The sequence below is a fragment of the Oratosquilla oratoria genome, unplaced genomic scaffold (assembly GCF_046742065.1).
Source record: "Oratosquilla oratoria isolate Oo_2021 unplaced genomic scaffold, ASM4674206v1 SCAFFOLD45, whole genome shotgun sequence".
NCBI classification, from domain to species: domain Eukaryota; kingdom Metazoa; phylum Arthropoda; class Malacostraca; order Stomatopoda; family Squillidae; genus Oratosquilla; species Oratosquilla oratoria.
Genome location: NW_027467710.1, coordinates 3,563,036 through 3,587,508, shown reverse-complemented (window position 1 = coordinate 3,587,508; position 24,473 = coordinate 3,563,036). Strand labels below are relative to the sequence as shown.

General features: G+C 40.2%; 1 protein-coding gene across 1 annotated transcript in view; it reads right to left on the bottom strand.

Moving 5' to 3' along the window:
* Window positions 1-24,473, bottom strand: part of LOC143023169 (kinetochore-associated protein 1-like) — a 182,299-nt gene that overhangs the window by 5,479 nt on the left and 152,347 nt on the right. Inside the window, exons 27-29 of the mRNA XM_076181690.1 lie at window positions 20,346-20,472; window positions 8,832-9,013; window positions 5,447-5,533 (exon numbers count right to left, since the gene is read on the bottom strand). Of these exons, the coding sequence (XP_076037805.1) occupies window positions 5,447-5,533; window positions 8,832-9,013; window positions 20,346-20,472 (396 nt within the window). The remainder of the gene's footprint in view (window positions 1-5,446; window positions 5,534-8,831; window positions 9,014-20,345; window positions 20,473-24,473) is intronic.

Below are 24,473 nucleotides of genomic sequence, written 5' to 3'. Positions count from 1 at the left end.
GGAGATAAGCCAGTTTTTGTTTGCTGACAAAACTGCACTTATGGCAGGATCAGAAGAGGGATTATGGAAGTTACCGTATTTTTCGGACCATAAGGCAATTCGTACCATAAGGCGCACCCGTAATTTGCTATTCCTTGTCCTTACATAAGGCGCACCTGGTCTCGTCATCGGATAATCATGCATATGCGAGTGCATTCAGAACATTTTCGTTGTTGAATGAGAAAAATCGGTTGGGATTTAGCAAAATTACACAAATAAATGATATATCTATTTTGGTCAGTGAAATCAGACCACCTCCATGGACGGTCTGCCCTGCCAATACTCCTAAAAAACAACAAACACATTACGGGAATTGTGGGGAATAAAACCAACATTAGCAGTTTTATTCCCGGAATTCTCTATTCACTTAAAAACGCAAGATTACAAATGAAGGTAAATTTTTAGTTTCAACCATGGGCACAATATAGCAATAAAAATTAATTATTAATTTTGTAAATTATAATGTATCAATGTAATATGAAATTTTGTGAGCGGAAATAAAAAACAAAAAATGTGCTGAAACAGATTTCGTAAGTAACGAAGTCGTGTCGGACGAATGGTACGCCATGTTTGTTATGATAGATGCCGACGTCGAAGATATGAAAGGGTGATAAATTCGTCTAACCTAACCTGTGTTTAATAAATAATTACCTGCAAATTAAATGTCATCCGGCTCGTCCACGTTGTCGTCGTCGTGAGAGACGTTGGCGTCCTGATCCTATGCTACCGACTTCGTTCATTTGCATATTTTTCATTTTCATTTCCGCCCACAAAATTGCATATTACGTTAATACATTTTAATTCACAAAATTAATGATTAATTTTATATTGCTATATTGCGCCCATGATCGAAACTAAAAAAATACCCAAATGACTACAGTCTGAGTGGAGCGAGACTATACCAATGCAAAATGGCTGTCTGTGTTGTGGACGCTATCATGTCATAGCCATGATAGCGTGAATGAATGCTGTGGCATGGACCCGATAACTGTCGAAGTTTTCGCAATTTTCTTGTCAAGATACATGCATCTTGGTTATAACTTGGTTGTAACTTTTGCTAGGCCTATCATGCACTATCGCTGTCGGCAGGCTAGCTACAAAACGTGTCAAAATAGTACGTCACTGTCCGAGGCATTTTTTTGCACTGAAGCCACACATAAGGCACACCGCACGATAAGGCGCACCACCCGATTTTGGCCGATTTTAAGGATTTTTCCCGCGCCTTATGGTCCGAAAAATACGGTAGTGACAGAGTTTGGGAAGTTGTGTAGAAGGCAATTGAAGATAAATGTGGGTAAAAGTAAGGTGATAAGATGTACAAGGGGAGAATGTGGCAACAAATTGGAAGCAAGTATTAAGGGAGCAAGACTGGAGGAAGTAGATAGTTTTAGATACTTGGGTGCGAATGTGGCGGGAAAGGGATGAGTGAAGGTGGAGGTAGAATGTAGATTGAGAGAAGCAAGTAAATGCCTTGGGGGATTAAAAAGTGTAATGAGAAATAGACATTTGGGAATTGATGCTATGATGAGATTGTATGAAGCGAGTGTGCCAACAGCACTGTATGGGGCAGAAACAAAGTATAGGAGAGGAATTTGAATGCGTTTGAGATGAGGTGCCTGAGAAGTATGATAGGGGTTACTAGGTTGGATAGTGAGAAATGAGGAGGTGAGGAGGAGAACGGGTGGAAAGGGAGTTGGGAGATGGGGTTGATGAAAGAGTATTGGGATGGTTTGGACACATGGAAAGAATAAAGAAAGATTAGTAAAAGAGGTGTGGAAGGCAGAGGTGGAAAGAGTGAATATGAGGGTGCAACCAAAGGGCGAGATGGATGGATGGGGTAAAAGGGGCATTGGGAAAGAGGGGGAATGTCTGTTGAGGAAGGAAGGGAGAAGACAGAAGATAGGTGTGAATGGAGAATGGTATTGTATTGAAGATGTTGTGATGCATGAAAGGAAGAGGTTGGGGGATGAGGAAGCAAGTTTGAATATTTTGATGCAGTCCAAAGGGATTTCTCCCTGTCTTCTCTTTTTCTGCATGGGCGGGAGAGGGGTCACTGATTAAACAAAGTAGCCTTGCTGTGGATGTGCTGTGTCTTGCTACATTGCCTCTGACCCAGGGTAGTGGGTGAGATGCAGGGATGGCCCGTCATCCAGGAAGAACCAATATAAGAGGGGATGGGGGGGGTTGAATACGAGTGGAGTATGTGGGGATGGAATGGGTGGGCGTGGAATTTATGCCTTCGTTTTTTCGCTACCTTCCTTGTAAGTGGGAAATATCCATTGGTATATGTATGTACATTAGTCACATAAGGCAAAGAGAAGTTTAAATGTGGTTAAGATGAAATGTCAGGGAAGTATGATTGGGATTACGAAGTTGGATAGTGAGAAACAAGGTGAGGATGAGAGTGAGTGCAAAAGGAGATGGCAGATAGGGTTGATTAAAGTATTGGGATGGTTTGGACACATGGAAAGAATGAAGAAAGATTAGTAAAAGAGGTGTGGAAGGTAGAGGTGAATGGGGAGAACTTGTGGTGACAACCAAGGATGAGCTGGATGGATGGGGTGAAAGGGGAGTTGAGCAGGTGGGAAATGTCTGTTAAGCAAGGAAGGGAGATGCCAAGAGATAGGGGTGAGTGAAGAATGGCTGTGTATAGACGATATAGTGATGCAAGGAAGGCAGGGGACAGGGGAGTTGGAAGTGGTTACATGTGAATGATATCTTGATGCAGCCCAAAGGGATTTCTCCCCATCTTCTCTTTTTCTACATGAAGGGATGGAGAGGGAAGGTTGCCCATTAAGGGAAGTGGCCTTGAACTGAATAGTGTGTCCTGCTACATTGCTTCTAACCCAGGGCAGTGGGCGTGAGACAGGCATGACCCTTCATCCACGAGGAGCCAAGTTGAGAGGGAAACAAGGGTGATGGATGAGAGTGGAATGTGTGAGAGTGGGTACATGTCTTTTGACGTAGCTACTTCCCTTATAAGGAGGAAAAAGCCCTTGATATATAGATACACAATCATTATACCAAAGGCCTTTTTCTCCCTTATAAGGGAGGTAGCCAAAAAATAAAGGCATAAAAACCAATCCCACCAATTCCAATCCCCTCCACCCTCTTTTCTTGGCACTTCCTGGATGATGGGTCATCCCTACATCTTGTCCACTGCCCTGGGTCAGAAGCAGTGTCACAAGACACAGCACATCCACAGCAAGGCCGCTTAATTAAGTTGGCAACCCCTCCCCCTCTCCATCCCCTCATGCAGAAAAGGCAAAGATGAGGAGAAATCCCTTCGGGCTGCATCAAATTATTTCTCACACATACTCCCTCAACCCCCATCCCCCACCCATTCCACTTCATGCATCACAGCATCATCCATATACAACCATTTTCCATTCACCCATCTTCTGTCTTCTCCTGCCCTTCCTCAACAGACATTCCCCTCTTTCCCAAAGCTCCTTTTACCCCATCCATCCATCTCATACTAGGTTGACCCCTCATGTTCACTCCTTCCACACCTCTTTTACTAGTCTTTTTTCACTCATTACTTCAGTGTCCAAACCATCCCAATACTCTTTCATCAACACTATCTCCCAACTCCCTTTCCACTCCCATTCTCCTCATTTCTCACTATATCCATCCTAGTAACCCCTATAATACTTCTCAGGTACCTCATTTCAAACACATTCAAACTCATCTCTTCCTCTATTATATTCCATGTTTCTGCCCCGTACAGTTCTGTCGACACAATCACTCCTTCATACAATCTCTTCTTAGCATCTATTCCCAAATGTCTATTCCTCATTACACTTTTTAATCCACCAAGGCATTTACTCATTCTCTCAATCTACATTCTACCTCCACTCCCCCCTTTCTTGCCACATTTGCACCCAAGTATCTAAAACTATCTACTTCCTCCAGTCTCTCTCCCTTAATACTCACTTCCAGTCTCCTGCCACTTTCTCCCCTTGTACATCTCATCACCTTAATTTTACCCACATTTATCTTCAACTTCCTTCTTTTGCACACCTTCCCAAACTCTATCACTAACTTCCTCAATCCCTCTTCTGATTCTGCTACAAGCAGTGTCATCTGCAAACAACAGCTGGCTTATCTCCTACTTTTCTCCATTTTCTTTAACCATCTCCAATCCCTGGCCAACTACCCTTGCATTTACCTCTCACACCACCACATATATGCTTACAAGTTGACAATAAAAGAATTATATACATATATAGTGGTCAAAATATGTATCTACTAATGTGGATGCTAGTTGGCCAAGCAGGTTAGAGCATCAATACTTGCGACTAAGGATGAGATGACAGCAGTTTGTAATCTGCCACCAGTGAGTTAGACCAAAGGCATAGTTCATTAATTTCCATGCTACAAAGTCCTCTGATAAGGGGAGTTTCGATTCACAGCATAACTCTACTCTTTGTAGGAGAAAATAAAAGATGGGATCCCCAGTCCCCTAACCTTTAATAACATGCATTGAAACAGCAGAGGTATTTCTATCCCTGCACCACAGGAACATCAAGTTTATCTATCTATATACCAAGACTTTCCCCCCCCTAATAAGGTAGTAAAGTCAAATTCATGTGCATACTCACATCCACCACCCTTTGACCCCAACTCATCTTAGCTCCTCTAGGATAATGGGTCATCCCTGAGTCCTGCCCACTGCCCTGGGTCAGAAGCAATGTAGCTAAACACAGAACATACACAGCAAGGCCATTTTGCTTAATCACCAACACCCCCTCATGCAGAAAAAGAGGGGTCAGGAAGAAATCCCTTCAGGCTGCATCAAAACATCATTCACACGTATGCAACCCCTACCCCCATCCCCTGCCCCTCTCTTCCTTACATAAGTATCATCTATACACATTCACTCTCCACTCATCCCTATCTCCAGCCTTCTCCCTTCCTTGCTTAAAAGACACTCCTCTCTTGCTCAACACCCTCTTCACCCATTTATTTCATCCTTGGTTGTCCCCTTAAGTTCATTACAACTACCTCTGCCTTCCACATCTCATTTACTAATCTTTCATCACTCATTCTTTCCACATGTCCAAACTATCCCAGTAATCTTTCACCAACTATCTGCCATTTCCTTTTCCACTCCCGCTCTCCTCACCTCCTTGTTTCTCACTCTATCCAATCTAGTAACCCCTACCATACTTCTCAGACATTTAATTTCAAACATTTAAATTTTTTCTGCCTCTCAAATTCCAAGTCTCTGCCCCATACAATGGCATTGGCATAAAATTATGCCACCATGAAGGCATTGTTAGTGTTGGGTGTAGTGTGTGGTGTTCTGCTGTGTCGTGGTCAGGGACCTGGTGCAATGGATTGATTGAATGACACTATGATGAAGAAAATTAAAGAAAGGAGCAGAAGTACAAGTGTGGCTCACCTGTGCATTCCTGGGGAAAGTCATTCGAGTCTTTATTCTTTCATACTGGGCCTTCAGCTGAGCATGTGGGTAGGCATCAATTAAACCCTGAAAAGACCACATATATGCTTACAAGTTGACAATAAATGAATTATTTTGGGAATGGTTTCTAAGTTGGGTAAATATTTAGAGGAGTTTGATAAAGTACAGACTTCAGCAGTCTATTGTGGTATGTACCACTTTCAGGAACAATCCCACTTTAATACAATACAAACAACAGTCCAAAGTTTCTTCCCAGAGATGTATAAAAGAGCATCAAATATAATGTTCTTTCATAACTAGAGACTTATCTCCATTTAAGGAATGTTAATAACTTCAGAACCTGCCTCCTCAAAGTCCACAGGCCCTATGAACAACATCACTGAATGGAAACTTTTTATTTGTATATAATTGGCAGTTGATGACAAGTCTATTAAAAGAAACACCATGTGAGGATGGAGCCATTATCAGTATGGCATTTCACTTGTTAGAGCATTATTAAATACATTTACCTAGTTATATTATATGGGAAGAAAGCTAAGCTCGTAGTGACCAGCTTTTGTATCTTTCAGCATTCAGTTTGATCTTAAATTCTTGTATAGTTTTTGCACAGTTTCCTCATTCAATTTGTTCCAGATATCTACCACTCTGTGTGGGAAGCTATTCTTTATCAGATCTCTTCTGTAAATATCCTTTTTTAATTTTTTTCTTGTCCTCTGTGTCCCCCCCCCCCACATTGGTAAATCATCTCTATCAAGGACTTCCATAATTATGTATATGGCCAGTAGATCTCCTCTTTCTCTTCTTTGTTCTAGAGTTGGTAGTTTGAGTTTGGCCAATCTTTGTTCATATGTCAATTTGGAGAGTGTTGGTGCCATTTTTATATTCTTTTTAGTACTGGGTGTCCACAGTGTCACAGCGTACTCCAGCTTTGATCTTATCAATGTAACTAATATTTTCTTTTCCATTTCTTCATCCAGGTAGTCAAAGGCCACTTTCATTGATCTTAATAAATTGAAAGTTTTTCGGACTATTCTGATATGTTTGTCTGGTGCCATGTCATTGCTGATTACTCCTAGGTCCCTTTCAGAGTTGAATTTTTTTTTTTACTTCCTTTGTACCTATTTTATATTGTCCCGATATTCTATTTTTTGTTTTTCCAAATTCCATTACACTACATTTCTTGATGTTGAAATTCACTTTGCATTTTTGACTCCATTTCCAGACTTTGTCCAGGTCTTTTTGTAGTGATTTACAATCCTCCTCTAAACTTACTCTCTTTAGTAGTTTTGCATCATCTGCAAAGAAGTTCATATAACATTCCACACCTTCATCCATGTCATTTATATATATATATATATATATATATATATATATATATTATATATATATATATATATATATATATATATATATATATATATATGGCAAACATTATTGGAGTCAATACAGAACCTAGTGGGACTCCACTTATTATTTCTTCCCAGGTTGAGTTCTTGTCTTCAAGTACCACCCTCATTTTTCTCCCATTCAAGAAATCTCTCATCCATTCCAATAACTTTCCTTGTACTCCATTTTTGCTTCAATTTTTCTTAGTAGCTTTTTGTGTGATACTTTGTCAAATGCTTTTTGTAAATCTGAGAAGGCACAATCTGTCCATCCATCCCTTTCTAATATTACTTCTATTAGCCTTGAGTAAAAGCCAATGAGTTTGTGGTACATGATCTTCTGCATCTAAATCCAAATTGGTTTGGATTTAGTATATTAATCTCTTCCAAATGTTTAACCCCTACCATACGGTGCCGCACACGTAGGTGTCATGAGGAGCAAGTGGATTCACGACGCTGCCATATATTATTTCCTTCATGCAGTTTCACTATTTCATGTTTATCTTTTAGTTTGTCATTTACAGACCTGTAGAATAGTTTGGGTTGGTCCTTGCATTTTTTTTATGTCCTTTTCATAGTTTCTTTTTTCTTCCTGCATATTTTTACATATTCGTTTCTTAGTTTGATGTATATTTGCCATTGTTTTTTTTTTGTTTTTTTTTTATCTTTTCCAAGCTTTGCCTCTTCTATCTTTAGCCTCACTACAACTTTTTGTTATACCAGCACTTTATGTACACCCATTCTAGTTTCTTCTTCGATACATATTTGTCTGTTCCCTCCTAGCAATTTTTTTTAATATGTCCCACTTCTCTTCCATCTTTGTTTCTTCATTTCAGAAGTTTTCCCAGTTCGCTTTTTAGAAAGTTCTTCGAAGTTTTTCAAAATCTGTTTTGTTGTACATTAGTCTTTCTTTCCTATGTTTCTCATTTCTTCTCAAATCATTTGGTTCTTTTAGTTCAAATTCTGTTAGTATGTGGTCACTCTTCCCAATTGGTGTCCTGTATTCCATTTTATCCATGGTCGGAGTTAGCGGACGTCGTGTCGCATCTCATTGTGTGTGTGTGTGTGTATATATGTGTATGTATGTGTGTAGATGTGTATGTATCATACTAACATGTAACAAAAAAAAAAAAAATCCTTAAAGGGAGAGCAACTCCCCATAAGCTTTGCTTATCGCTCTCCCTTTTCAACTACTAATTTTGTAAAAAAAAATTTGTATATATGTATGTCTAAATTGTATTTTATATTGTTGAATAAACCTTAACTAAAAATTTTAGGCTTTGATATAAATATTAAATCTAATCTTGACAGTTCTTCATTGTTTCTATATTTGGTATTTTCCTTTACCCATTGAGTCAATGTGTATTCAATGGTCATATCCAGTGGTATATTTCCCCAAAGTTTCCCACCTTTCACTGTCATTTCTTCCCAACATATGTCTTTTGAGTTAAAGTCACTCATAATTACTATGTTTCCTCCTTCTTTCAATAATTCAATTAATGCATTCTTTGTGTCTTCCAGTATTTTGGAATGATCACTATCTGTCCAAGTATGTGTTTTATATTACTATAAAATTTCTAGTTTTCATGTTTCTGTTTTCAACTTACATCATAATCAACTCCACATTATTTTTTCCTTTTGTTATCTTTGTCACATTTAAACCTTTCTTAGTCAAAACCACAACTCCACCCTATTTCTCTGTTCTATTGTCCCCCAGGGGTTGTACAGACCTTGTCACACAGTATCTAATGGTAGTGGACCTTTTCATTTTGTCTCCATAATTCCCATTATATCTGGTTTCTCTATTGACAGATAATCACTTAATTTGTTTAGTCCTGAAATCATACTATGTTAGTATATATATATTTTTTTTTCTCTCTCTCTTTTTTGGTACTTGATAAAGTTCTAACAAGCAAAACATTGCACTAATAAAGGCTCCATCCTCAAAAGGTGTTTCTTTGGATAAACAATCTATTTACCTGCAGGTCATGACTGTGTGTGTGGTCAGCAGCAGCAATGGCAAGAGCAAGTGTCCCAAGATGCAGTGAAGAGCACAGTTGCAGGAGAGATGTGGTCTGTATGGCAACTGGACAGTGCCGGAGAAGAAGGTCCACACTATGCATACAAGAAGTCAGGTTGGCTTCACTCACAGGGTGGCTTGCTGTTCAAATGGGCATTATATGAACATTAGTATAACAAATGAAGTAAGTTTTCAGTAAGGAGTAAACCAGACATACATATACCAAAAAGCCTTTCCTCTTATCAAAGCATATACACAACCTACATTCATTAAAATATTATATATATATATAAATAAATAAATAATAATAATTCATTGTCCCTCCCATCTTAGCTTCTCATGGATGAAGGATCCCCCCTGTCCCCTGCCACATTTCTTGGGTCACAGGCAATGCAGGAAAACACAGCACCTCCAAAGCAAAGCCTGACAGCTAAAGCTGGTTTACCACCATCACTTCATCCCAGGTAATTTTAGGCTTTTCTGCCTCCTTCAAATTCCAAGTCTGCTCCATACAGAGCCATGGGCTCATTCATAGAAACATATTTCTCATAGCACTTTTCATTTCCCCATCTGGGGTATTGACTACAGGTTATTGTGGGGTTAAAAGCTGATCAGTAACACGCAGCTGTTACTTCAGGGTCTGTATGGAGCACCCCTATGGACCAGGGCCACACAATTTTGTCTGTGGTAGAAGAAATCTCTATTCATAGAGAAATGATGATACTTTGTTATACTGCGACTGTCCCTCTCTTATGCTGTCCCTTCACTCTTTTTACTGTCCTGTACCACTTCTCTGAATATTCATTTTCTTGCTTCCCCAAATCCTGTGGTGGGGGAATAGAATACTGCCACCAAGTGTTCCCACTTGAGTCGTACAAGGTGACAAAAATGGGACCGGAAAAGGACTAGGCATCCTACTCTCTGTAGCCCCAAAGGGGATACTCCTAAAAATGCAAAGGCATGCGAGGGTTTCGGAGGAGTTTTCCAACCCGAATCCTAAGGTTTCGGTCTTTTAATGTGTATGGATGTGGTACAGATGAGAGTAAAAGGAAAGAGATAGGCAGTATGTTTGTGAGAAGAAATATGGATGTATTGGCATTGAGTGAAACCAAGTTGAAAGGGAGGGGTGAGTTTGAGTTTGGGAGTGTAGTTGGGAGGGTCTCTGGAGTGAAGAGAGGATGTGGGAGAGGTGTGGCTATACTAGTAAGTGAAAAGATAGGTAAATGTGTGATGGAGTAGGTTACTTCAAGGTTAATGTGAATAAAGGTGAAAGTAGGGAGATGTGGGTCTTTGTAAGTGCATATGGGCCTGGTAGTGAGAAGAGTGTAGAGGAAAGAAGAGGCCTTTTGGATAGATTTAAACGAGTGCAAACAGGGTTTAGGGACAATTGTCAATGTAGTGGTATTTGGAGACCTTAACACTAGGGTAGAAAATGAACCAATAGATGGAGTGGTTGGGAAGTGTGGAATTTCAGGAAAAAAATAATAATGGAGGGTTGATGGTGATGTATCTAAAGAGCTGATGGTAGCAAATACAGTGTTTAGAAAGAAAGTCAAGAATAAGTACACATGGGTGAGGGAAGAGGATGGGTGTTAGACTGGGCTTTAATGGACTGTATATGGTAATCAGGAGAATAGTAGGAAGAGTTAAGGATGTACATGTTCTAAGGGGAGAGAGTGGGGGAATATCATATTTTTTGGTGAAAGTTAAGTTGAGAGTGGAGGATAGATGGAGAAAGAGGAAAAAGACAGAAAGTAGGGAGGTGCTTAAAGTAAACTGTTTAAATGAGAAAGAAAGGGTGGAGTACAAGAAGAAGCTGACAGGGGCGTGGGAGGGAGTGAAGGATGAGTAGAACTAGGCATAGAGGAGGAATGGGGATGGTTCAAGGAAGGAGTCATAAGGCGTGCAAAGATGGTATGTGGAACAAGGAGGATGGGAGGAAAAAGAAGGAATGGTAATGAGTGGTAGGATGAGGAAGCAAAGAAGGATGTAGAAGAGAAGAAGCAAACATTCACAGATTGGTTACAAAATAGGATGAGAGAATCACATGATAGGTACAAAGAAAAGAGAAGTAAAGCATAGGATAAAGGAAGCAAAGAGGAGAGCAGATGTAAAATGGTTTAAGAGTATGCCAGAAAATTTTGAAAGCTATAAAAAGATGTTTTGGAAATAAATTAACACAGGAAAACGAGGCAAATCGAGTAGAGAAAAAAAGGTAAAAGATGCAGATGGAGAGACGTTAATGGAAGAGACAGTAGTAAGAAAAAGATGGGCAGAGAATTTTACATATATACATACATATAACAGGCTCTACCCCTTAAAAGGGAGGTAGCCAAAAAACAAAGGCATAAAATCCACTCTCACCTATTCCACTTCTATTCACCCCCCTCCCTCCTATCCTGGCTCCTCCCAGATGATGGGTCATCCCTGCATCTTGCCCACTACCCTGGGTCAGAAGCAGTGTTGCAAGACACAGCACATCCACACCAAGGCCACTTTACTAAATTGGTAACCCCGTCCTCTCTGCCCCCTTATCCAGAAAAAGAGAAGACGGAGAAATCCCTTCATGCGGTGTCAAATTATTTTTCACACATACTCCCTCAACCCCCTCCATCCCCTACCCACTCCCATTCATGCACCACAGCATCATCCATACACAACCATTCTCTATTCACCCCTATCTTCTGTCTTCTCCCATCCTTCCTTAACAGACATTCTCCTCTTTCATCCCATCCATCTACCTCATCCTTGGTTGCCCCCTCATGTTCACTCCTTCCACCTCTGCCTTCTACAGCTCTTTTACTTATCTTTCTTCACTCATTCTTTCCAAGTGTCCAAACCATTCCAACTCTTTCATCAACCCTACCTCCCAACTCCCTTTCCACCCCTGTTCTCCTTCCCACCTCCTTGTTTCTCAATCTATGCAGCCTAGTAACCCCCGTCATACCCCTCAGGCATAATGGGAGGAGGATAGGGAGGGAAATGTAGTTGCAGTGGGAAGCACAAATAAAATGACTGTGATGAGTGAGGAAAATGGAGGAGAAATAAGGAAAGATGAGGTGAAGGCATCTGTTAGGATGATGAGAGCAGGTAAGGCACCTGGGTTGGATGGGTGTCATACAGAATGTCTAAAAATAGTGAAGTACAGTGATGGTGGACTGGCTGGTGAGGTTATTTAATGTTTGTTTATAAGAGGGTAGAGTGCTGGAGGACTGGAGGAGTGCCTGTATAGTTCCAATTTACAAGGGAAAGGGGGACAAATGTGTGTGTATAATAGTTTTAGATGAATTAGTTTGTTAAATGTAGTTGGTTGGTGCAAGGTAAATGCAAGGGTAGTGGGTCAGGGATTGAAGATGGTTAAAGAAAATGGAGAAGTGTGGGAGATAAGCCAGTTGTTATTTGCTGACGACACTGTACATTTAGCAGGATCAGAGGAGGGGTTGAGGAAGTGACAGAGTTTGGGAAGGTGTGCGAAAGAAGGAAGTTGAAAAGTAAATGTAGGTAAAAGCAAGGTGGTGAGATGTACAAGGGGAGAAAGTGGCAGCAGACTGGAAGTGAGCATTAAGGGAGAGAGACTGGAGAAGGTAGATAGTTTTAGTTACTTGTGTGCAAGAGAAGTAAATGCCTTGGGGAATTAAAAAGTGTAATGAGAAATAGCCATTTGGGAATTGATGCTAAGGAGGGATTGTGCCGACAGCACTGTATGGGGCAGAAACATGGAATGTACAAGTAAAAGGGGGAAGAGAGGAGTTTGAACGTTTTTGATACGAGATGCCTGAGAAGTATGATAGGGGTTACTAGGCTGGATAGAGAAACAAGGTGAGGAGGAGAGTGGGGGTGGAAAGGGAGTTGTGAGACAGGGTTGATGAAAGTACTGGGATGGTTTGGACACATGGAAAGAATGAGTGAAGAAAGATTAGTAAAAGAGGTGTGGAGGGCAGAGGTGGAAGTAGTGAATATTAGGGGGTGACCAAGGATGAGATGGATGGGTGGGGTAAAAGGGGCATTGGGTAAAAGGGGAATCTCTGTTGAGGAAGGGATAAAACAGAAGATTGGGGTGAATGGATAATGATTGTGTATGGATGATGTGATGTATGAGCAGGAGTGGGTGGGGAATGGGGGGGGGGGTGAGGGTGTACATGTGAAAAATAATTTCACACATCCCGAAGGGATTTTTCCCAGTCTTCTATTTTTCTGGATGAGGAGAGACAGGAGGGTCACCAATTAAATAAAGTGGCCTTGGTGTGGATGTGCTGTCTTGTGGCACTGCTTCTGACCCAGGGCAGTGGATGAGATGCAAGGATGACCTGTCATCCAGGAGGAGCCAAGATAAGAGGGAGTGGGGTGAATGGGAATGGGGTATGGAATAGGTGCAAGTGGATTTTATGCCTTTGTTTTTTGGCTACCTCCCTTATATGGGGGAAAAGGCCTTTGGTATATGTATGTACTTTTCATATCCCCCCAGACATCTTTCTTCTCTCAATTTAGGAAACAGCTAAAAAGTTAAAAGGTTATCTCCTTGGTTTGAGGTCAAACAATTATCTAATTTCATGTAATGGACCAATTAATGAACCTTGATGTTAGGAAATCACACGGCCCAGATGGAATAACAAACTGGTTACTAAAAAATTGTATAGAACTAACAGACAAAATACGTAACATAAGTTGCTCGCTCAAAGAGGGAAAAATACCAGAAGATTGGGAAAATGCTATCATACCAATTTATAAAGGAGGAAATAGGATATCCTTGATAGAGAAGACTTACTAAATTGGGATAAGAGAAACACAAGAGGACATGGAAGGAAACTCAAAAAGGACAGTTATAGAAGAGGGGAGGAAAAAAATCTCCAGAGTGGTCAAAGTATGGAACATACTAGATGAAACAATGGTGTGTGCAAAAATAATACAAGAATCTAAGATCAAATAAGTTATGGTGAGATACAGAGACAGGACACCATAAGCACAGCTCCACTTCCCATTAAATACAACTACAGAAATGCATTCATACATACCAAAGGCTTTTTCCCCCCTTATAAGGGAGGTAGCCAAAAAAACAAAGCCATAAAAAACACTCCCACCCATTCCATCCCCATCACCCTCCACTCCCCTCTACCCTCCCTCTTATTTTGGCACCTCCTGGATGACGAGTCAACCCTGCATCTTGCCCACTGCCCTGGGTCAGCAGCAGTGTCACAAGACACAGAACATCTACAGCAAGGTCCCTTCATTAAATCGGTAACCCACTCTCTGTCCCCTCATGCAGAAAAGGAGAAGATGGGGAGAAATCCCTTTGGGCTGCGTCAATTTATTTCTCACACATACTCCCTCACCCCCCCACTCCACCTCATGCATCACAGCATCATCCATACACAACCATTCTCCATTCACTCCTAACTTCTGTCCTCTCCCATCCTTCCTTAACAGATATTCCCCTCTTACCCAATGCCCCTTTTACCCCATCCATCCATCTCATCCTAGGTTGCCCCTCATGTTCACTCCTTCCACACACCTTTTACTAGTCTTTCTTCACTCACTTTCCATGTGTCACCATTCCAATACTCTTTCATCAACCCTATCTCCCAACTCTCTTTCCACCCCCATTCTCCTCCTCACTTCTTCATTTCTCACTCTCTCCATCCTAGTAACCCCTATCATACTTCTCAGGCACCTCATCTCAAACATATTCTAACTCCTCCTCTCTTATGTTCCATGTTTCTGCCCCATACAGTGCTGTCAGCACAATCACTTCTTTATACAATCTCCTCTTAGCACCCATTCCCAAATGTCTATTCTGATTACACATTTTAATCCTCCCAGGCATTTACTTGCTTCTCTCAATCTACATTCTATATCCACCTCCACTCCTCCCTTTCCTGCCACATTTGCACCCAAGTATCTAAAACTATTCACTTCTTCCAGTCTCTCTTCCTTAATACTCACTTCCAGTCTGCTCCCACTTTCTCCCCTTGTACATCTCACCACCATACTTTTACCCACACCTTCCCAAACCCTGTCACCAACTTCCCCAATCCCTCCTCCGATCCTGCTACAAGCAGTGTCATCAGCAACAACTGACTTATGTCTCACTTTTCTCCATTCTAACCTTCTCCAATCCCTGACCCACTATTGCATTTACCTCTCATACCACCCCATCCATGTATAAACTGAACAGCTAGGGCAACATAACACATCCCTGACGAAGTCCCACCTTTATCTCAAACCACTCACTCTCTCCATTTCTAATCCTAACACATGCTCTACTACATAATAGAAAAATGCAAGGAACAATCGAAACCATTTTATAGATATGTGAATGGTAAACTAAAAAACAAACAAGAAATAGTAAAACTGCACCAAGGAAGTCATGAATACACAGAAGAACAATAAATAGCAGAAGTTATGAGTAACCACTTCAAATTGGTATTCACAATTGAGAACACAACTAACTGTGAGGGAATAGAGAGACAGAAATCCCCCTAAATGAAGGAGACAACTGTAACAAAAAAGGAAATCAGTGACCAAATAAAAAACCTTGACATTAGAAAATCGCATGGTCCAGATGGAATTGCAAATTGGATACTGAAGGAATGTGTAGAGGAATTAACAGATAAAATACAAACTATAATGAAGTGGCCTTGCTGTGGATGTGCTGTGCCTTGCGACACTGCCTCTGACCCAGGGCAGTAGATAAGGTGCTGGGATGGCTTGTCATCCTGGAGGTGCTAAGATGGGGGGGGAGGGTGGAGGGGAATGGAGTGTATTTAGGGATGGAATGGGTGGGAATGATTTTATGCCTTTTTCTTTTTTCTTTTTGGCTACCTCCCTTGTAAGGGAGAAAAAACCTTGGTATATGTATGTGTATGTATAATCAAATGCTCGCTCAAAGAAGGGAAAGTACCACAAGACTGGAAAAATGCAAACATTGTACCAATATATAAAGGAGGAAACAAGGAAAATCCAACTAACTACAGACTGGTCCCCCTAACAAGCGCAGTAGCTAAAATAAGTAAAAAAGTGATCAAAAGTAGATGGGTTAAACATCTGGAAGAAAAAACTATACTAAGCCTGGGCCAATTTGGATTTAGACAGGGAAGATCATGTACAACAAACCTAATCTGCTTCTATTCAAGACTAATAGATATAATAAATGAGAGAGATGGACGGGCAGGCTGTGCCTATCTAGATCTACAAAGGGCATTTGACAAAGTACCATACAAGAAATTAATAGGAAAATTAGAATCAATCGGTGGCATTGCAGGTAATTTATTAGAATGGATGAAAGATTTCCTGACTGGGAGAAAAATGAGGGTAGTAATTAGAGACAAATACTCGAAATGGGAAGAAATGATAAGCAGTGTTCCACACGAGTCGGTGCTGGCTTCAATCATGTTTGCCATATACATAAATGACATGGATGAAGGAGTTGAAGGTTATATGAATTTCTTTGCAGATGATGCAAAAATATTGAAGAGGGTAAGAACAGAGGAGGACCGATTCATTACAATCAGACTTGGACAAAATCTGGAAATGGACTCAAAAGTGGGAAGTGAACTTCAATATCAAGAAGTGTAGCATAATGGAGTTTGGAAAAAGCAAAAACAGAATTTCAAAAAATTACAAAATTGGTGAAAAGAAATAAAATAGTCCACTCGGAAAGGGACTTTGGAGTGATAATCAGCAAAGACATGACACTGGATAGACATATAAACAAAATGGTTGGTGAAACCTACAACCTACTATGGTCAATGAAAGTGGCATTTGAATACTTGGATGAAGAAATGATTAAAAAAATATTAGTCACATTGATTAGACCAAAACTGGAATATGCAGTGACACTATGGACACCCAGTGCTAAAAAGAATATAAGAAAACTAGAAAGAATACAGAGAGCAACAACAAAGTTGGCACCAGCTCTTTCCAAATTAACATACGAACAAAGATTATCGAAATTAGAACTACCAACACTAGGGCAAAGAAGAGAAAGAGGTGATCTGCTGACTATATTTAGAATCATGAAAGAAATGGAAATCCTTGACAGAAAAGATTTACTAAAAAAGACAATGGAAAAACAAGAGGTCATGAAAAGAAACTCAAAAAGGACAACTACAGAAGAGATCAGAAAAAGAATAGCTTCCCACACAGAGTGCTGGATATATGGAACAACTTAGATAAAGAAACAGTGTGTGCAAATACTATTCAAGATTTAAAGAAAAAACTTGATGCTGAAAGATACAAAGATGGGTCACCACGAGCATAGCTCCCTTCCCGTATAATACAACTAGGTAAATACATATACCAAAGACTTTTCCCCCTTACAAGGAAGGTAGCCAAAAAACAAAGGCATAAAAACCATTCCCACCCATTCCATCCCTAATACAATCCACTCCCCTCCACCCTCCCTCAAAACGGCATAAAAACCATCCCCACCCATTCCATCCCTAATACACTCCACTCCCCCTCCACCCTCCCTCTTATCTTGGCACCTCCTGGATGACAGGTCATCCCTGCATCTTGTCCACTGCCCTGGGTTAGAAGCAGTGTCACAAGACACAGCACATCCACAGCAAGGCCACTTCATTAAATCGGCGACCCCCGACTCTCCATCCCTCATGCAGAAAAGGAGAAGACTGGAAGAAATCCCTTTGGGCTGTGTCAAATTTTTCTCACCCATTCAACCTCATGCATCACATCATCATCCATATACAACCATTCTCCATTCACCCCTGTCTTCTGTCCTCTCCTGTCCTTCCTCAACAGACATTCCCCTCTTCCCCAAAGCCCCTTTCACCCCATCCATCCATCTCATCCTAGGTCACCCCTCATATTCACTCCCTCCACATCTACCTTCCATACCTCTTTTACTAGTCTTTCTTCACTCATTCTTTCTATGTGTCCAAACCCAACTCCCTTACCACCCCTGTTCTCCTCCTCACCTACTTATTTCTCACTCTATCCAGGCTAGTAACTCCCATCATACTTCTCAGACACCTCATCTCAAACATCTCGACAAAGTACCACACAAAAAATTAATAAGAAAAATTGAAATAAGAGGAATACAAGGTAAACTGCTCGAATGGATGAAGGATTTCTTAACTGTGAGAAAAATGAGACAAAAATTCAAACCAGGAAGATGTGAAAAGTGGCATCCCACAAGCCTCTATACTAGCTCCTTTAATGTTTGCCATATATATAAATGATATGGATGAGGGAGTAAACTGTTATATGAACTTCTTTACTGATGATGCCAAATTACTCAAGAGAGTAAGAACAGAAGAAGATTGCATATCGCTACAAGAAGACCTAGACAAAATATAGGAATGGAGTCGGAAAAGTGAGATGAATTTCAACATTAAAAAAAGCCTTGGTATATGGTATGTATGTACGACTCCCTCGTCCTATTTTGTAACCAATCTGTGAAAGCTCGCTTCTTCTCTTCTACAACCTTCTTTGTTTCCTCATCCCACCATTCACTACCCTTCCTTCTATTTCCTCCTGTCCTTCTTGTTCAACACACCATCCTTGCACACTTTGTGACTCCCTCCTTGAACCATCCCCATTCCTCCTCCACACCTAGCCCTACTCTATCCTTCACTCCCTCCCACTACTCTCTCAGCTTCTTCTTGTACTCCTCCTTCTTTTCATTTAAAGAGTTCACTCTAAGCACCTCCCTACCTTTTGTCCCTTTCCTCTTTCTCCATCTATCCTCCACTCTCAACTTACCTTTCACCAAAAAATGATGATATTCTCCCACCCTCCCCCCTTAGAACATGTACATCCTCAACTGTTCCTATAATAATCCTATTTACCACTACATAATCCATCAATGCCCTATCTACCACCCTTCTATCAACCACCCTCTCCCATGTGTACTTACGCTTGACTTTCTTCCGATCCATAAATGCCCAAAAAAACATCCTTACCTTTTCCTATAGCTTTCTCACATATCTGTCTTACCACAAAAATCTGATCTACGCAACCCCTACCTGTCCTAAACCTACACTGTTCCTCACCAATTATTCCTTCTATTTCACGTTTCGCCCTGCTGGGCGAAACGTCAAATATACTGGACTCCCATACTCTGCATTTGGCCTCTTTCCTATATCCCTTCTATTCCTCTCCTAATCCTCTCAATCAAGGCCCTCCTATTACCCTTCCCAACTACATTAACAAAGTGATACCTCTGAAACTACTACTCTCAAATTTGTCCTTTTTTCCCTTGTAAAGTGGAACTATACAGGCACTCCTCCAGCACTCTACTCTCTCTTAAACAAACATTAAATAACCTCACCAACCAGTCTATCATCACTGTATCTCCTTTTTTCAGACAGTCTGCATGACATCCATCCAACCCTGGTGATTTACCTGCTCTTATCATCTTAACAACTGCCTTCACTTCATCCTTCCTTATTTCTCCTCCATTTTCCTCATTCATCATGGTTCCCACTGCAACTACCTTTCCCTCCCTATCCTCCTTCACATTTAGCAACTCCCTAAAATACTCAGTCCATCTTCCTCTTACTGCTGTCTCTTCCATTATCATCCCTCCATCTGCACCTTTTACCTTTCCTTCTCTACTTGATGTTTTGGAAATTAATTAAGAGAGGAAGAGGAGACAAATCAAGTAAATACATTAACTATAGCAAAACAATGATCCATCAATCAATCCATTGCCCCAGGTCTCTCTTTCAAAAGACCCACTGAAACAATAAAACCAAACTCAAAAATTAAATCCACAGAATTAATTCTCATGGAAACAGCATCCTATTATTAAATAAATAAACTGTTATTGGGACAGTTTTTAAAAGTTACAACCTCACATGTTCAACCAACAGACAACCTTTGAGGGGGAGCGTTTTGACGCAAAATAAAAGGTGTTATTTTCTTAAAAGGATATTCAGTCCACTAAAAACAACTTTCTATTTTCTTCATTTCTACCTTCACCTTAAGACAACCATTTTACAAACACACAGCCAATTCACCCTTTCCTTTTATTTACATGCTCTGGAAAGCCATAGAGGGCAGGGTGATCTAATACAGGTATTCAAATGGGTCAAGAGCTTTAACAAGGATGATGCAAACAAGACAGCAGGCCAGGAATCATAATAATGGATTTAAAACTGGACAAATTTGGACTTAAGAAGGAAATAGGTAAGAACTGTTTTACCAATAGAGTGGTTAATTAATGGAATAGCCTTAGTAACCATGTAGTGAGTGTTGAAACTATTGGTTGTTTGAGATATGATAAATTTTGGATGTGGATGACAGGTGGTAATGGACATGAAGGTTGTTAGTGTAGGTCTTATGGTCTCTTGCAGTCTCCTTTATGCTTAAGTTCTTCTGTTCTGTTCTCACCAACCTCAAAACATTCCTACTTCAAGTCTTGTTCCAATCCCATCATTCACTGATTACATATAACTTGGAAGGGACTGGGGCAAAGCTCAATCATAAAATTAACTAATAGTTTAATGATTACCTTTACTGAAGGGCAATTTAATGAGTGTGGTCCAAGCAGTGGTCAGAGATGGAATAACCCAGAGCTCTGGAAGACCCTTAGCCTGCAGCAAGACATGTTCCATGGTGCTCAAGTCCAGTGCTCCAGTCTACAAAGACAAAAAAGATTAGGTAACAAGTATCTGTTAATCTTATACCAGGGGTCACCAAACTTTTTTTTCACACTTTGCCAAATAACTACAAGAATGATGACCACAGGCTGCATAACCATTTTGTTCCATATAGTACTGTGAATACATACATACATACACCAAGGCTTTTTCCCCCTTACAAAGGAGGTAGCCAAAAAGGAAAAGGCATAAAATCATTTCCACCCATTCCATCCCTGAATACACTCCTAACCCCTCCACCCTCCCTCTTATCTGAGCACCTCCTGGATGACGGGTCATCCCTGCACCTTGTCCACCGCCCTGGGTCAGAAGAAGTGTCGCAAGACAGTACATCCACAGCAAGGCCGCTTCATTAAATCGGCGACCCCCCATTGCATAAAATGAGAGGATGGGGAGAAATCCATTCGGGCTGCGTCAAATTTTGCTCACACATACTACCTCACCCCCACCCCCCTGCCCATTCCACCTCATGCAATCACAACATCATCCATATACAACCATTCTCCATTCACCCGTCTTCTGTCCTCTCCTGTCCTTCCTCAACTGACATTCCCCTCTTCCCCAAAGCCCCCTTCACCCCATCCATCCACCTCATCCTAGGACGTCCCCTCATGTTCACTCCCTCCACATCTGCCTTCCATACCTCTTTTACTAGTCTTTCTTCACTCATTCTTTCCATGTGTCCAAACCATCCTAATATTCTTTCATCAACCCTATCTCCCAGCTCCTTTTCCACCCGTTCTCCTCCTCACCTCCTCATTTCTCACTCTATCTAGCCTAGTAACCCCCATCATACTTCTCAGACACCTCATCTCAAACACATTCAAACTCCTTCTCTCTTCTTCTCTTATGTTCTATGTTTCTGCCCCATACAGTGCAGTTGTGAATACACAACAAATAAAAACAACCATCATATATTTTTACCCACATTTACTAACATGTACAATGTATTGGCAGGCCAGATGAACTGACTTTGTGGGCAGTAGTTTGGTGACTCCTGATCATATAACTAAATCAACATCCTTTCAAATTATGTAATGTTAAGAAAACAGATAGAAAAACAGAAAATAGGGGTGAATGGAGAGTGGTTGTGTATGGATGATGTGATGCATGAAAGGTATGGTATGGTATGATATTTAGGCCAGAGGCCAGGCACTGGGACCGAGGAGGTCATTCAGCGCCGTCATGATTGATTGGTGAGTGGGTAAAAGATCAAATTTTTATAAAATATAAAATCATTAAATTTGGTTAAAAAAATAAAAAATAAATAGATAAAAAGTAGAAGTAAATAAAATTGTTTTGATAGAGATCTAAATTTCATTGAAAAGATTTTCTTTTAAAAATCCAAAAAGTTTATCAATATCAGCTTCTTCACCCAAAATCTCTCTGAGAGATTTTGAGTGAAGATTGTACTTCGTCTTTATATTTAAAAACTTTGGGCAGTGCACCAGAATGTGCTCAACTGACATCAAAGCGCCACAATGAGCACACTCAGGTGCACCGTCACTATCCAGGATGAATTTATGGGTTAGGCGGGTGTGTCCAATCCTTATTCTGGTTAATATAACCTGCTTTTTGCAGTTCAAGTTAAAATCGGAGACCCGTGGATTTATGAAATTTCTAATATTTTTATACTTATTATTATTAGCTAAAACTGGGGAAGACCATTGCTCTTGCCATTTGTTTAAAATATGGGATTTTATTATTCTTTTCATGTCAGAATGTGGTATCTTGGTATTTGGCATGTTGTTACATTGTGCAGCTTCCTTTGCTTCCTTGTCAGCTAGTTCATTACCATGGATTCCCACGTGTGATGGAACCCAGCAGAAATGAACCTCTTTGTGTCGGCAGGAAATATGAAATAGCCACTCCTGAGCTTTTTGTATTAAAGGGGTGAAAGCTATTAAAACAGCTAATACTGTCCAAGACACTCTTTGAGTCACAATAAATTACAAATGCATCTCCTTTGGTTTCATGTATTACTTAGCATGATTAATTGCTGTTATTTCTGCAGTGAATATGGAGGCTGAATCAGGAAGTTTAGATAAGTATGATGTGTCATCATGGATGACAGCATATCCAACTCCATCATTTGATTTGGATCCATCAGTATAAATCTTCATGTGTTCTTCATGTATTTTATTATGTTCTAAAAATATAGACTTCACCTGCTCAATGGGAGTGTTCCTTTTGGTTACCTCTATAGAGCATTTTGATATTTCAGGGGTAATCCAAGGGGGAATATGTGGATGGCCCACTTGAAAAACGTTCTGGGTCTTGATAGATATATCTTCTACTTGTTCATTCATTCTGACTTGAAGGGGTTTTGAAGATCTAGAACCTTTCAAATCATCACCATTTACATTTTTGATAATATCAAAGGCAGGGTTTTTACGGTCTATCTTGATCTTAAATAAAAGTCTTAGTCCTAGTTCCTCTCTACGAAGGTCAAGTGGCAGTTCACCAGAATCTACATAAATGATTTCTACTGGTGATGTTCTAAATGCCCCTGAGCATACTGTATTCTAAGGCCCATATTATGAACTCTGTCAAGTTCCTTCAGTCTAGTTTTGCAAACAGAGGAATAAATTTGACAATCATAATCAATTTTGGATCGGCAAAGAGTATTGTATAGCATTAGCAGTGATCTTTTATCTGCTCCCCAACTAAAGATATAACTTTCAAGATGTTCAATGATTTCCTGGCTTTTGTCTTCAGGGTATCAATATGGCTGGTCCAAGTCAATTTTGAGTCAAAAATCATGCCAAGAAATTTTACCTCTTCTTCATATGGTAAAATGGTTCCATTTAGATTTAAGGTTGGAATTACTTCTCTTTGTCTATGTCGAGTAAAACGTACAGCAGTGGTTTTTATGGTTGAGAATTTAAAGCCCCATGAGTCAGCCCATCTACTGACAGCATTAATTGAATTTTGTAAATGCTTGCAGGCTGAAATAGTATCATAGCTTGTACAATAAATTGCCAAGTCATCCACAAAAGGGAGCTCTTTACAGGTGGTGCAATTTCTTCCAAGATATCATTTATTGCCACAGCAAAACAAGTGACACTCAAGACACTTCCTTGGGGGACACCCTCCTTCTAAATAAATGGTTTCAAGGGACTATTGCCAACTCTAACCTTTAATAATCTATCAGATAAAAATGAGTTAATGAATCTCAGCATATTACCTCGGATGCCTATTTTATTTAGTTGTTGGATAATTCCAACTCTCCAAGTTGTGTCATAGGCTTTCTCGAGATCAAAGAAAACACCTATCATTTGACACTGTTTTGAGAATCCTTGTTGGATTTGGTTGGATAGTCTCAGCAGTGGGTCCAGCGTGGATCTGTTCTTACGGAAACCAAACTGGTAGGGTGAAAGTTTGTTTTCAGATTGTAAGTACCAAACAAGTCTGGTATTCATCATCTTTTCCATTAACTTGAGGACACAACTGGTTAAGGCTATGGGCCTGTAGCTAGATGGATCAAAAAGGATTCTTATTGGGATTTTTGATAGGTATTATAATGGCAGTTTTCCAGCTTTTAGGTAATATACCTGTCTCCCAGGTTCTGTTGATGATTTTTAAAAGAAAGGTCTTAGCATCTTCTGGGAGATTCTTGATCATTTCGTATAATATTGTGTCTTCACCAGGGGTTGTACTTTTTGCGCAGGAAAAAGCTTCTTTAAATTCTTGTAGGGAGAATTTTACGTTATAGATTTCTCTGCTATTTGAGTTGAGATCCAGAGAAATCTGAGCATTTTGAATTTTCCGAGATTTGGGCGAGTGATTTTCTGGACTAGAAGTTTTGGAGAAGTATTCACCTAAATTTTCTGCAACGTCATATGGATCTGTAATGAGTGTGTTACTTATTTTAAGCATAGGTAGAGGTGAGGGAATGAACTTGCTACTAGGCTTTCGCACTTTTCTCCACACTCCGCTCAAAGGGGTTTTAGAGTTAATTCCATTTATGTAGTGAAGCC